This window comes from Artemia sp. Qi Xiang Cuo, chromosome 8 (genome assembly GCF_049724085.1).
Source record: "Artemia sp. Qi Xiang Cuo chromosome 8, ASM4972408v1, whole genome shotgun sequence".
Classification (NCBI taxonomy): domain Eukaryota; kingdom Metazoa; phylum Arthropoda; class Branchiopoda; order Anostraca; family Artemiidae; genus Artemia; species Artemia sp. Qi Xiang Cuo.
Genome location: NC_142801.1, coordinates 47,843,095 through 47,858,815, shown reverse-complemented (window position 1 = coordinate 47,858,815; position 15,721 = coordinate 47,843,095). Strand labels below are relative to the sequence as shown.

The window sequence follows — 15,721 nt, the reverse complement described above, 5'->3', positions numbered from 1 at the left end:
AAAAAATTATAGCAAACAAAAAAATGTAATTTATTAAAAAGGGTTATAATGTAAAAAAATTTATTTTTGTGGAAATGGGGGGGGGGTGAGGGTTTTGAACGAATTAAATTTAAGGAAGAGATTCTTCAACGCAGACTGGCCTGTAAATATTTTAAAAAAACATCCATAAAAAAAACAACACTGATCTTTATAAAAAAAAATCACACTGTAATAAAAAGGAAGCTTTAATAACAATTAATATATTAAAAGAATCATAATTTTATTCTAGTACCAAATTACCGATATAAAGCTAAGCACTTTTTCAAAAATATCCCCTAACACGGCCGCTTATATTTATAAAAAATCACCCCTTAAATGCAGACGGGCCTGTAATTATTTAAAGAAAAAGAAATAAAAAAAAAAAGCCACTGATATTTATAAAAAAAGGAAGCTTTTTTAAAAATTAATAAATTTTTAAAATAGTTAACCAAAAAGTTTAAGTAAAGAATTTATTCATTAACTTAATGACCATAAAATTTTTTTTTTTTTTTTTTTTTGCAGACTGGCCTTGAAGTATTTTAAAAAAAACCCCTAAGAAAAAAGGGTCATTGATATTGATAAAAAGGAAGCTTTTGTAACAATCAATACAGGAAAAAATACATATTTTATTCTAATCCCAAATTGCCGATCGAAAGCTAAGCACTTTTTTCAAAAAACATCTAAAAGACCCATTGATCTCGATAAAAAAAAATCACACCGTAAATTTCAACCTATAAGAGAATAAGAGGTTTTTTCAGCTCCTAAAAACAACAGGCTTCTAAGTAGATAAGTACCCTTAGTTCTAGTGTAAGGAAAGAACTTCTTACTTAACTTAATGGCAAGACAATTTCTTTTTAATATAATAATGATAATATTTTTTACTCACCAAAAATTGCATAGAATTATCCATTTTTCTATGTAAATACTTTTTACAAAAAATGATTGTAGTGCTATCTCGAATATAAACTATTCAAAACTGATGGAGAATCAAATATGAAATCTGAATATATACAAAAATAATTGGCGGGTAAAAAGAGTCATCGGTTTTTGGTTTTTTACCACTAAAAAAAGACACTGAACTTTTGAAATTACGCAAATCCTCTTGACAAAGAGTGTAATGACCGAGTGCAATGACATGTTTACCTACTAGAAAAACCAGTTTGGTACGGGGGTCTGCGCAAATTCAATAGATGGTATATACTAATGTTACTGCCAATTAATCTATGGAAGCTATTTCTGGAAAATCATTGTATCGCAAGCAATTTACGGTAATTTATGACACTCAGAATGTAGTCATAGTTTATCCCAATTCCATTTACGTAGTTTGATTTTAAAACCTTTTTATCAAAGAAAAAATAAATAATTTACTCAAAGTATGAATGGAGTAAAAATAACATAAAATTATAGCCTACCTTCGAACTCAAATTTCATTATCGTTGCCATCCAAAATCGCCCTTCTAAAGAGATAGACTATTAAATAATATCTGGAAAGGTTTTGCAGAGTCGCACAGGAATAAGCAAGGCTGCTGTTGAAATGATTTTTCATCAATGTTACCATAATTTTAATTATATAGACATATTTTACAGTGGAATTGAGTTCGGCAGCGAATTAGGTGTGGTTCTTGGAAGAGCATATACTGGCACTATTTGTGGAGAAGACTCAACAAGTGTAATGTCTTACAATGATAACATACCAAAGTTAGCATGGACAATTGCTCATGAGATGGGTCATAGTTTTGGTATGCGGCATGATGATTCTTCTTGTTACTGTCGACCTGGGCAAATTTGTATTATGGCAACTCACTTTTCGTAAGTATAGCAGCAATGTTACAGTTTGCTCAAATAATCAGTTCCATGTGAAACTAAGACAATACCTAAACTATTTGACTTTCTGATGAAACCTTAACCCATTACAGTGTACTCGCTACATTTTAGGAGATGATATAAAAACTTGAGTGTAGACTTAAAAGGACTGGCAGCCCCCCTCCCCCATGCTTAATAGATCTCAGATCAGCCATTTGTGGAAACAAAATGTGGTACTGAAATTGTGATAGCAATATTTACATCAAGGAACTGTTCTTATACTGATCCTAAGTAAGAAAAGTCATTAATCTGACATTCGTCGTCCCTTTAAAATAGGAATGGTTATGACGAAAATATTCTATGAAATTCAACATCTCTAAGAACTCCAAGGCAGAAGCTCTAAGCCACTATCTACAAAAAAATCCTTTGAATCTAAACTTAATATAGCAGTTTGTTAGTTTTGGTGCACAATGACATCTGAAGTCGAAACAACAGCTTAATAATTCCGATACCCTATTAAAACCAATTAAAAAAAAATGATACTTTCTAGGATAATAAACTTTTAACTCTTATTACTTAACATTTGTGGTTCTGAAGAATGGCATGCTGCTACACCGACTTAAGATCCAAAGAGCAACGGTCCGGATATACAAGCACTGGCATCAGAGTTGCTGTCTAAAAAAAACATGGATTCTCGAGCTTTCCCCAGGAAGTTTCTTTCTTAAATTAAATAAAAAAAAACATATTTTTTTAACTGAAAGTAAGGAGCGACATTAAAACTTAAAACGAACAGAAATTATTCTGTATATGAAAGGGGCTGTCCCCTCCTCAACGCCTGGCTCTTTACGCTAAAGTTTTTCATTGTTTAATAAAAAAATAGAGTTGTGAGAAAGTCAAAATTTAGTGTAAAGAGGGAAGTGTTGAGAAAGGGACAGCCCCTTTCATATACGGAATGATTTCTGGTTGTTTTAAATTTTAATGTCGCTCCTTACTTTCAGTTAAAAAAACTTGTTTTTTTTTTATTTAATTTCTGAACGTTTTTGAAATAATGCAGGTTTTGATCTTGGCTCACCGTACATGAATAATTAAAACGAAAGTTTCATATTAATTTGCTTTTATTTAGTTAAATGGTTTTCTCGAAACTTGTTTAATTTTATTTACGAACGTTTTTGTTAGTAATAAATATACGTAACTTACGAATTAACTTACCTAACGAACTTCTATATTCATATATTTTTAATACGTTTATTAGGGGGTTCGCCCCCTATTCAATACCTTGCTCTTTAAGTGAAAGTTCGAATTTTGTTCCAATTCTTTAAAAATGACCGCTTAATCATAAAGGCGGTTAATTAGAATAAATAGCTCTTATGAAAGTACTAGAAAATCTTTGGCTTAAAGAGCGAGGTATTGACTACGGGGTGAATACAATCATATATGTAATATTTCCTGTTCATTTAAAGTTTCGATTTCGCTGCTGTTGCAGTTGAAAAATTTTTTTTTTATATTTAATTTCTGATCTTTTTTTAATTAATGCTGGGAAGTCCGGCGTCCCCTTCATAGCAATGTCCCTTCCCCCATGAAAACTTCCTTCATGGAAAGATCCTCCCACATAACCCGCGACCCACCCCCCACCCCCCCACTACCAGAAAAAATCCCCTCTGAAAACGTCTGTATACTTCCAAATAACCAATACTATATGTTAACATTGGGTAAAGTTCATAACTTTCAGCCCTCCCCCGGAGAACTTCGGGGGATTAAGTCATCCTAAAAGATATACTTATAATATTTTCGAACATGCTGAACAAAATGGCTATCTCAAAATTTTGATCAGGTGACTTTGCGAAAAAATTAGCGTGGGAGGGGGCCTAGTTGCCCTCCATTTTTTTTGTCACTTAAAAAGGACACTAGAACTTTTAATTTCCATTCCAATGAGCCCTCCCATGATATTCTAGGACCACTGGGTCGATACGATCACCCCTGGGGGAAAAAACAAAAGCAAACAAACAAACAAATAAACACGCAAACGTGATATTTCTTCTGGCAAAAAATGCAAAATTCCACATTTTTGTAGATAGAAGCTTGAAACCTCTACAGTAGGGTTCTCTGATACGCGGAATATGATGTTGTGATTTTCATTAAGGTTCTATAACTTTTAGGGGGTCTTTCCCCCTTTTTTCGAAAATCAGCCAAATTTTTTCAGGCGCGTAACTTTTGATGGGTAGGATTAAACTTGATGCCTATATATTTGGAATCAGCATTAAAATCTGATTCTTTTGATGTATCTATTTGTATCAAAATACCGTTTTCTAGAGTTTCGGTTACCATTGAGCCGGGTCGCTCCTTACTTACAGGTCGTTACCAGGAACTGTTTGAAACCCTTTTAAAGCCAAGGCTTTAATTTTCTTTTTTTGGCTGAAATTCGGCCTTTAAGTGCGATTTAAGACTTCTCGATTTAAAATTTCTTGCAGACTTTTTTTATGTTACTCTCCAGAATTTCCTAAGCATTTTAGTGTAAGAAACATTTGTGTTGCATTTCATTCCACCTTAAATCTTATATTTGCTAGTTTATAAACATATAAGGCAGTTTATTAGAAGAAACCCTTGATATGGTAAAATGCAGTGACATTAACGTTTGAAGGACATGGCATAGTTGTGTATTAGCTATTATGATGGATGTCAGATTATGTTTTTTGTGTGTCTGTGGGGGACATATTTAACCTTCAAAAAGCACATTTCAGCCTTTTTTTTTAATTTCCATGAAAAATGCTTCAGATGAATGCGGATGACCTTCATTTGTATAAAAATATTTAGGCTACGTTTAAAGCATTGGTACTGAGCTCCCCTCTTATTCTGGTTGTTGCATCTTTTTTAATAGGAACATTCGTTTCTAGATATTAGGCCTAAATATCGTGATAAAATTTTCTTGTTTAAGGAGTATGGGTATGGTGGGACCGATAGTCTTTCTCTTCTTCAGAAAAAATTATGCGCTATTCTGAAAAGCAAATGCACCCAAATGAAACATTGGCCTTAAAGCATTGTAATAAGAAAGTTAAACATTAATTTAAAAGATCAACATTAAACATAAATTATAATTTTTAGGATGGCCCAAAGACGAAGAGAAATAAAAGCAAAATGTGACTTTTTTCAAGTAAAGAGTAAAATTAAAACTTGTAACCAACGATATTATCGTAGACATGAGAAAGACTGCTCCACCTCCCCCAGCCCTCACCTTTTATGTCAAGCGTTGACTTTATATTCCAAAGCTTCTAGAATGAGTTTGATGAAATGAAAGGAAGAGAGAATGAGCAGTTTTGCACCGCCTTGAGAATGCAAGGGTAATTTATTTGCGTTTGCTTTTAATAATAGAAGTTTCTGTTCAAATATTTTCAAAGACAACAAGTAAATAAAATACTTATAGTTACCACTTACTGGCTATATTTTTTGACTCTCAAACACATTTCACTGAAGTACAAAAGCAAAGAGGTAGCAACACCTCTCATATGTAGGATAATTTTTATAGTTTTCATGTTCTAATGCCCTTGCTCCTTCCTTTCATTTGGAGGATACTTGTTTCATTTTATCAATGTGGAGAAAGGACGGCCATATGTTAGGACACATAAATTATCAACTGTCTTCATATTGTTTACCGTAAATTTTGCAATATAATTGTCAATTTTATTGTATGGGTGAACTATCTCATATTTATCTAGATTGTTTAAATATTACTGCCATAGTTGCCAGGGACGTACGCAGGGGGGGCCTCCGGGCCCCCCCTTTTTTTCATTTTCCCATAATTTTCTGATTTTTCTCACAGAATAATGGGTTTGAAGGATTTGCCCCCCCCCCCCGAAACAAATTCCTGCATACGTGCCTGATAGTTGCTATTGATAATAACAAGGTTATCTAATACTCCATTAAAAATTGAAATAATTGACTAAGGATTCTATTCATTAGGCTGAAAACGTCACTGGACCTAGATGCATATGTATGCCAAACAGTAAAATAGTGAATTGACATAGACGAAAAAATGATTTTATCCTGAGTATTTTTCGAACCAGTCCTAATTAACTCGATTTCTTAGTTCTCCTTATGTCAAATCAGTAGTCATGAAGAATTTCACAATTTATGTCGTTCGCAATATGTCATTGAAAGAAGATATGATTCTTGGAAGGAGATCCGAGTCAAATTTTCAAATCAATTTTCAACTTCCAGAAGTTCAAACAGAAACCAAAATTATCACTTACTTCTTATACCATTATCGCTGACGGGTTTCATCGGCTACTGAAAAGTCAGATGATTCCAAGATTCAGCACTCCCTCGACTTTTACTTTGAATCTCCATGACCTCCTGGTGTGATTGTGGGACATAACAACGTCTCTATTTTATCGTCTTAGCAACATCACTGTCTATATAATATTCCAATAATGATGTCATGTCTGAAATTCCGGAATATATTTTTTCCTCTTCGGCAAATTTTATAATTTTTCAACTTTAATGTAGCTTCAAAAACCAATAGACTGACTTTCCAACAAGCACATCAACAGGTAAGCTATCATTAACATCTGTATTTGTTTCACAAGCAAGGGTCTTGCCACTTGGTCGTTTTTGCCTTTAATATCGCTTTTTAACGGCCGGTTAAAAAGTTAAAAAAGTAGTTAAAAAGTTGACAGAAATGTTTTTGAGGTTTGAAGCTATCTTGAACAATTTAAAATACATACTGTGTCATCTTTTGGGACTTACTTTGTAATCAAAAGCCGAAAAATTGCGGTGGAATGTGGAAACTAACCGTGAAATATTTAGTCTACTTACCTTAAAAAGACAAACCTTAAAATACAAAAAAAATTCATCATCGTGATGTTAAAAAAAATCCAACATGGCCATCTTTCTATTTTCATCTTTCTATATTTTTTTTCAGAGGATTCTTTTCCAGCTGGAGTAGCTGCAGTCGAGAACTGATGAATAAATTTCTTAGAAGTGAGAGAAGTGCCTGCTTAAAGAATATTCCAAGTGTGTAAGTAAAATACTCCCAGCTTCAGATTTATAAGATTATACCTTCATTGAAAACTGTATGTGGAAATGTCACTTGGTTTCAGGGGAACTTTAATGCATCTCTTCCTCCCGTGATTTTTGGAATGTTCGTTCGTTGACCTTATATTCTTTGTTAGTGTCTTACTCACCCAAATATGGATTTAAACATAAAAACGGAATTCCGGGCTTCGCCCAGGCTCCAACACTCGGCACGGGGCAAGCTTGTATATATTTTATTCTCTAATGATTTATTAGCATAATTTCAGAAATTTGGCGAGGATTCAATTCCTGCTTTCTGTTAATGCATCAAAGAATCATCCATTTTATATAATCTTTTTTTCTTCTCGGACTCGTTGTGATTCTTGTTGTTGCTTCTCTTCTAACCGCGGATTTATTTACGATTCGATGTGATCATCCCTGTCGATCTTTTCCTAACCGCAAACTTTGTTGTCCAGCATATTCATTTGAGATTCGTAGTGATGTTTGTTATCGCATATCTTCTAGCCACACATCTCGTTTGCGTTTTTCGCACATTATTACATCAGACATTCCTCCATGCTTTTTACTTTAGCTGTTCGGATTCACTAAAAATCGTTCTAAAGAAAAATTATGCATACATACGCACATAAATAAATGCACGGTTGGTCGTTTAAAGGGAGTATTTATATTCGTTATTCTTTAGTTTTAAGTCATGAAGTGTCAAATAAGCAATTTCATTTGAGTTAAGAAATTATGGCGTGAATTCAATTCCTTCTTTCTCTTAATGCATCAAAGACTCATCCATTTTATAGGATTTTTGTCCTTCTTGGACTCTTTTTGATTCTCGCTGTTGCTTCTCTTCTAACCGCATATTTCCCTTACTATTCGTTGTATTCGTTATGATGCTGGTTGTCACAAGTCTTCTAGCCGCAGATATCGTTTGCGCTTCATTTTGTTCATCATTACCTCTGACCTTTTCCCATACCTTTTATTTTAGCTGTTGGAATTCACTCAAAATCGTTTGTGATTTCACAATACGTCATAGATATAAAAAAAATTCTTTCCCAGCTTTCCCCCAATTGTCATATTTTTGTTTTACTTGCGGTGTTATATAATTCAGCAATAACCAAGAATGTTCCAACGGCTATATGCCTTCTGAAATATCTAACATAGACATTGGCATAATCATCGTTTTATTCTTTAGGTCCAGTCATAGGGTGATAAATCAACAATTTCAGTTGAATTCAAAAATTCTGTTGGGAATACAATCCTCCTTCCTGTTTATCCTTTACAGACGCTAAAATAACACAATGCTTATTCAATTATAAATTTCTAAAATATCTAAATTGCGCAATAGTATAATTTAGTGTTTTTTAGTGTTTAGTTGCAATTTCGTTTGCAATTCAATGTGATTTGTTGCTGTTTCTTGTTTCGTGCCTTTTTTTTAGCTGTTCAGAGTTACTTGTCATCTTGTGTAATTTTGCACGTGTGTCATAGATACTAAATATTAATTCTTTCTTCCTGTTTATTAATCGCAGACTCCATTGTAATTTCGCTTTATTTTCTAATCGCTCACGCACATTAAACTAACACCTACCTTCATTCCAATGTAATTGTGATTTACACTTCTCATAGATACCAAATATTAATCATTCTATTGTAATTTTACTTTGTCCTGTAACTGCTCACGCACGCTAAACTAACACGTTCCTTAATTCTATTTCAATGTTGCTTTGCACGTGCCATAGATACGAAACGTTATTTCCTCCTTCCTGTTTTTTCTTTTTTTATGGAATTTATGCCCTTTAAATGTGCATAAATATGACGTCACTCACGGGAATTTTTTTAAATAAGGCTCTAAACGAAATTTCTTTAACTCGCTACCTATTTAGATGGTTTTTTTAGGCCAGAAAATCCTAGGGTGGATTTTCAACAACTATCCATTCTAATGAAAAGTTAAAAATCATATTGCGTTGCGCAATTGTGCGTAAGCTCTGAAATGGTAAGAGATAGATGGATAGATAGATAGATATTTATTGCAATAAAAGCCGCTTTGGGCCATTGCAAAAAAATGGAAAATCACACAAAATAATAGCACATGATTATAACACTCTTAGCAAAGTATAGTAGCCTACATAACAATAACCACGCAAAATTACAGAACAAAACAAATACATAATAAAGCACACAATACCATTAAACTAACATACATAGATAGATGTATGTTACATCTATCAAGGGCCATGACTACAAAAATAACAAACAAGAAAACAACTTACACACATACAACAATAATTTCAACACTCGCTCCACCCCCTTTACAAAAATCTATCTCTATGTGACATACCCAATTTTGTAAATTTTGCTATCATTCTTATTGTCCCATAATTTTTTGATCCCATTACTGAAACCAACCACTCACTTGTCCACACATTATCAAAAAATAATTCTTTCCTTAAATCCTGTAATTCGGGACAAAGGGCCATGAAGTGAAGCAGATCCTCACCATTTTCTCCGCACATAGGGCATGAGTAAGGACCGTCCTTTACCCTTACCCTCCCTAATTATTTCCTCCTTTCTCCAAGTGCTAAAAAATTAACCCTCCCTGATATATACCACTTAATTCCTTCACTATTTAAACCCACTTTAAAATAAATATCATATCCACAAACCTCCTTCCATTGCCGGTAAACGCCGAGGGACACCGAGGCTGCGACTTCACACTGACATTTCTGAATCTCCTGATCTTCAAGCACACCCTTTACTAATTTTGCTACATTTCCTACTTCCAGTCCTATCCCCTTCCCTTCATTCCAAACACCTGATAACCCGTAACTATTTAAGATTGATTTCACCTGGGAAGCCCATGAACATTTCCTTCTATCCTGCAACACCTCCAGATAAACTGTATTTACTAACCTATTATTCTGTAAACCAATCACCTTTTCCCCGTATCCTATCATTCTAACCAATCTTTTTACCCTCAATGAAAACAATCCTAGATCACCCTTTAACACCAGATTATTAAATTTCCTGCTTAGCCCTAAAAGTGTCCTGAAATGTCCTAAATAAATTCTCTTTATTTTTTCCCCTTTTTCAAAACCGCAAACTTCCCCACCGTAACTCAATACTGGGCCTACCTTCGTCTCAAAAATTATCTTCTGTAGCTTAATATCTGCCGGTCCTAGATGCCTAAGGGGACTCTTCAATAACGCCCATGAAGCCTTCTGACCCTTCCAACTCGCTTTTTGCACCTGATCACTCCATCTCCCTGAACTTGTGAACTAACATCCCAAATAAATTAAATCCTTAACTTCTTTCATCTCTTTCCCTTTAAAATAAAACTTATTCTTTTCCCTTTCATCTTTTCCAAAAACTAGTATAACTGATTCATCAATGTTCAAAACTAATTTTTTACTCCCCAGATAGCTATCAAAAATCTCTAACATCTTTTGCAAATCCGGAGCTAATTTCGCAGGCAATACTATGCCATCTGAAAATAATAAACAAAGCCGCTCCAGCGACATTAATTTTAACATAGGGACATTTCTATTTCTAAAATACTCCTCAATATAAAGAGAAATAAAGAGAAAACAAACGCGGTGATAGAGTGCATCCCTGTTTGAGGCCTACATTACTTAAAACTGGCCTAGAATAAGAAATACCTACCTTCATTACTCATGGGCGTAGGGGGGGGGTGGGCAGGGGGGCAGCTGCCCCCCTAGATCTTCAAATTTACATTAGATATGGCTGAAAAAGCAGATGGTTTGGAAAAAGCAGTTGATAAAACTCAAATAAAACCTGTAAACAAAATATTTGATCAATTGTACTATAGTTTTCCCTAAACCCTGCCTGACATTCAATTAATATACCTTTATAATGCAACCATTTGCATTATAGAACTTCCTAAACTTATCCCCCTGTAGTTCTTTTGCAGGTTTCTTTCTCCTTTCTTAAATAATGGGATAATAATCGATATCTGCCAATTTTGCAGCCATAGAGGTGTACTTAGAATTGCCAAGAATATCAATGCAAGCGCTGGCAGTATCCATGCTCTTGACCATTTCAACAGCTTAGTTGGTACTCCGTCGATGCCCGGTGCTAAGTTCCCTCTCATGCTTTTCAAGGCATGCCATATTTCCTCCTGTCCAACCGGCTATAGTAGTTTAGCGTCCTCTGAATCCAACTCAGAATCGGCTGTTTCTTCTAAGCTATTCGTCTCCTCATCAGCTCTCTCTTCGTCCTCTTCGGTGTATATCTCTTTGTATTTTTGTTCTAAGTATTCTGGCCAGGTATCGGCGTGACTAAACTGTTTACTAAACTTTTTTGTGGCACTGATAAAGACCCAGGTTCACGGTGAAACTTTTGTCCAAAATTTTCCTTAAAATGGGTCAGGGTACTCGATGATGACTCTATATTAGGGGCATTCGTAACCTCAACTACAGATTGCTTATCAAAGCTATACGTAAAACACTGTTGACCAATATATAACTTTGTCCCTCTTAGTCTTGCTTCTCTATTTTTTCCTCTAGCCCGTTCAAGAAAAGGCTTTAGGCGGTTACGGATAGACAGTTCACGCTTTGTATAATCGGGACTAACACCAAGACCCGCCCTTTTCAGGTGCGCACTTGAACGCAATATAGTATCACGAATGTAACCGTTTGTAAACTTAACCAACACCGGTCGCGTGCCTTTATAGCGTTTAGCCGAAAATGTCTCTAATGTCCATCATTTTCAGCCCTAAATTTGGCACATGTAATTTGAGTGCTTTCATTACATCTTCTCGTAACGAAGAACCTTTGTTTGTAGGATCGAAATTATACAGGACCAAATTATACTTTTTAGACTCATTTTCTAGTCTTTGCAATTTTACGTTAGTAGCCGACATTTCAGCTTGCAAACTTAGGTAATCTTTCTTCAATTGTGACGTATCCTTCGAGAACTTCTCTGCTGTTGAATCAATTCGCGACGAAATAGCACCCAAGTTCAAAGAAACTAGATTTCAATTTATAATCCTCTTAGCTAACTAGGTGTTATCTCTTTGAACTGTGAAACAATACTGTGTATACAATACTGTGATATTAATTGGACATTGTTCCTGTGTATAGGAATTGTTAAACAGGACATAAAAGTTGAAAGGAAGTTTGTAAAATCTTCAGTGGTTTTCAAAAGAAATAAACGCCATTTTTTCTCATGTTGCACATTGTGCCAAAAAAAATTATTCTATTTGGGAAAGTAAACTTTTTCGGAATAATGTTATGCCATACTCGTGCAGAACGTTAAATTGTCTCTCTAAGAACCAGATAACAAAATTCTGTGTCCTTCTAGATTCCTTGAAAATAATTCTGAAAAAGTCAATCTGGAGTGCCAAATTCCGATTTTTGGTGCTGTTTTCTGAAATCTATGATTTGATACCTTTTTTATTTTAATTGAGTAATGCTATTAAAAGTACGCTAGATGATATAAAATCCTTTGATACAAAATTGCTTCGTTTACTTATAAATAATTTCCTTAGTTGTCATACCGCAGTAGATTTTTTGATATCTTGAGCGAACGTTTTTTCTAGAAAATGTAGAATTGTCTTTCCAGCACTGGTCAATAGATCCTGATCTTGTAAGAACTTGAGCTGACAATGGTTATACAAAAATGAAATTGCTTAAGTGACTTCTTCTATTTTGAAGTTTGATTTTGCGAATTCTCTTCATTTTGCTTAAGTAAAATGTTCTAGCTTCGACATTTTGTCGTAGGTTGATTTTTAGAAAAAAAATTTGAATGCGTATAGAGTTTTATATTATTTCTTCCCAAACCTCAGTAATTATCCATTATCCATATTCATATTCTTCTAAATACGAAAATGAAATATCGATTTCTTTGACATCTTAGAGGTGACTTTTTTTCTAGACAAGGTGAAATTTTTTCACACAATGCACATAGACAGATATTTGTCTTCTAAGAAGTGGAGCATGCAATGTCGGATGCATGCGGAAATTTAAGGAATAAATCCAGGGCTGGGAAACATATATCCTGTTCATTCATAAACAGTTGACAAGTGAACATCTCGCTATATTCCGTTGTGCGCTGGCGTCATGCCAGTATTCTGGGTTGGATTGCTGAACTATATTTCGCGATGCATTGACAGTGAGATTGAAATTGATAAGAAAGATGTGTGCGTTGTGGCTTGTGATTTTTACAAAAAAGGATCGATTTTGATCTCGAGAATGTTTAGCTAAAGCTGGTGGTCAGATAAATGCGAATAAGGACGGTACAAAGGAAGAACTAATTAGTGAGCTATACGACTGCTATGTCACTTTTCGAGAAAAGGATATTAGAGACGAGACGGTGTTATGCATGTATGATCCTTCGGAGGTCCGCAAAGCCAGTTTTAAGGCACGTGCAGATTTGTTGCGCCGGCTGCTAAAAATCGAACGCAAGTTGGAAGAAGCGCTGAACATAAAATTCGAAACACCAACGAACTCACCCGTAAAAGGTGCTGCATGTGTGATCAAGGAGATAGCTAAAGATAGCTAACGTTTCTGAGAAAAAATTTTTGTCCGTTGTTGTGAATAATCCACCGGAAGTATCAAATCTCACGGAAAAAAGGCAGTTGATTGAGAAGTGTGGCATTAGCAATACTGATGTTTGTATCAAGTCATCAAAAAGTCGTTGGCTGATCAATGTTTCCGACCGGATTTCGGCTGAAAACATTGCAAAAAACCTGAAAAGCGACATTGTGACAACGAAAGTGACCGAGCCCGTCTTCATCGGCGTTGTGAAAGGGATACCTAGTTGTGTAGCAGAAAAAGACTTAAAAACTGCCTCACCAGAATGCACAAGACCTATCCGTATCGGAAGCTCGACAACTTTCAAATTGTATTTTCCGACAGAAAGTGCCTTTTCCTCTGCAATCCGACACGGTATTCGGATCGAATATGATTGCTTTCGGATAGAGAAATTCCTGTTTATTCCAAAACGCTGCTACAATTGCCAACATTATGGACATGTAGCTTCCGAATGTAAAAATGCTGCAACATGTGTTAGATATTCTGGAGGACATATCTCCAATCGTGAGCAACCGTTGTCTTTCCCTATGAAACGTGAAAACTGTGGAATTAAGAGACACCCCTCTTACAGCATCAAGTGTAAAAAGTAAACGAAATTTCGAAATATCCTGGCTTATTCACCAATTCATCCGTTGTTACTCTTGCTGAAAGTTTTCTTATGCATAATGTATGAAGAGCAGTCTTCCTGATATCAAATTGATTTGATTATTTTCGGTGAAAATAAGTTTTTAGTGCTCATTTTCCTTTTTTTTTTTTATATAGTACTCCGTCATTTCCCTTTTTGTAGACGGGTAAGAAATACATTATTATTATTATTATTAATGATCTTCCATGTATAGAATTTCTTCTATGGTGTTTACTTGTTTGAAGTTTTGATTCTGCAAATTTCCTACATTCTGTCTTAGTAAAATACCTTTGATTCGAATCTTAACTTTTTAGAAATAAAATAACTTTGAATGCTGATAGAACTTCATACTATCTCATCGAGGACCTTAAAAAAATTTCTGTATCCCTCCTAAATTTCACGAAATAATACTGTAAATCCTGATTTAAAATCAGAAATTCCAACTTTTTAATTTTTCTCCAAAAGTTTTGATTTTGATGATTTTTTTTATGCTTTGAAATTTAATGGCATTAAAAATTAAAAAGAAACATACACTCTTCTATGTCCAAAAATGAACTCAGATATAAGAAATAATTTCTAAGGCTGTCACTGTGCATCGGTTTCCTTGACATCCTAGAGGTAGCTTTTTTCTAAACATTGTTTTCGGCGCAGATTGACACACCTAGATCACCTAAGAACTGAAGCATCGTTGGCTTTCTAGAAATGAAATTATTCCGTGGCTTTCGATTTTTAAGTTCCGATTCCGCAAATTCCCTACATTTTGTGTAAGTAAGTAGAATGGGGTCATGAGCTCGTGACAGGACCACGTGGTTTATGGTTTTCTCAGTGAGAATGAAAAAACAGGAATTTTCTCACTTGGAAAAACATGAATTTTGTCACATTTATGGTTGTTTTCATGGATGGATATGTGTGTTGGTCGATTTATTTGATGTTTTTCTCGGATGTCAACATCAAATTATGGATGTTTTATGGTTTTTATCAGTGAGAATTTGAAAAACAGGAACTTTGTCACATTTAAGGATGACAACAGCAATTCATGTCTGTTTTATGGTTTTTGTCAGTGAGAATTTGAAAAACATGAATTTTCTCACATTTATGTCTGTTTTCATGGATGTTTAATGGTTTTTGTCAGTGAGAATTTGAAAAACATGAACTTTGTCACATTTATGGATGTCAACAGCAATTCATGTCTGTTTTATGGTTTTCTCAGTGAGAATTTGAAAAACAGGAACTTTCTCACTGAGAAAACCATAAACCACGTGGTGCTGTCACGCGTCAGGACACCTGTGCTGTCGACCTCAATTCACCTATCGTGAATCAATAATTCCCCTTAGAAACAACAAATTAATTTTCCCTTTCTTGACAGATCAATCAATCAATGACATCATCTGTCAGACTTTAAAAATTTTCGCCTAGAAACATTTCTCCAGGAATAGATCCAAAATCATTAATGTCTTTGCCTCGGGAACAGTTCTACTGGTCGAACTCCAAAGGATATTAATAACCCACGGCCATGGAAACAATTAGGCAAGAAACATCTTAGCGATGAATTGTTTTAGCGCGCGAGAAGGTTTCATATTAATTTGAAATGCATTAGCACAGAGATGCCAATAACAAAGGAACACGCTGAATTTGCGTTTAGGGATTATTTGGGCGAAACCGTTTTAGACAGGTTATGGAACTATTTCGGCGAAACAGATAGAGACAT

General features: G+C 34.7%; 1 protein-coding gene and 1 long non-coding RNA gene across 2 annotated transcripts in view; one reads left to right on the top strand and one right to left on the bottom strand.

Moving 5' to 3' along the window:
* Positions 1-6,322, bottom strand: part of LOC148949494 (uncharacterized) — a 73,236-nt gene extending 66,914 nt beyond the window's left edge. Inside the window, exon 1 of the long non-coding RNA XR_016142139.1 lies at positions 6,066-6,322. This is a non-coding gene — a long non-coding RNA (uncharacterized LOC148949494). The remainder of the gene's footprint in view (positions 1-6,065) is intronic.
* Positions 1-15,721, top strand: part of LOC148949493 (zinc metalloproteinase-disintegrin-like batroxstatin-1) — a 149,834-nt gene that overhangs the window by 65,416 nt on the left and 68,697 nt on the right. Inside the window, exons 5-6 of the mRNA XM_089093518.1 lie at positions 1,606-1,827; positions 6,737-6,832. Of these exons, the coding sequence (XP_088949644.1) occupies positions 1,606-1,827; positions 6,737-6,832 (318 nt within the window). The remainder of the gene's footprint in view (positions 1-1,605; positions 1,828-6,736; positions 6,833-15,721) is intronic.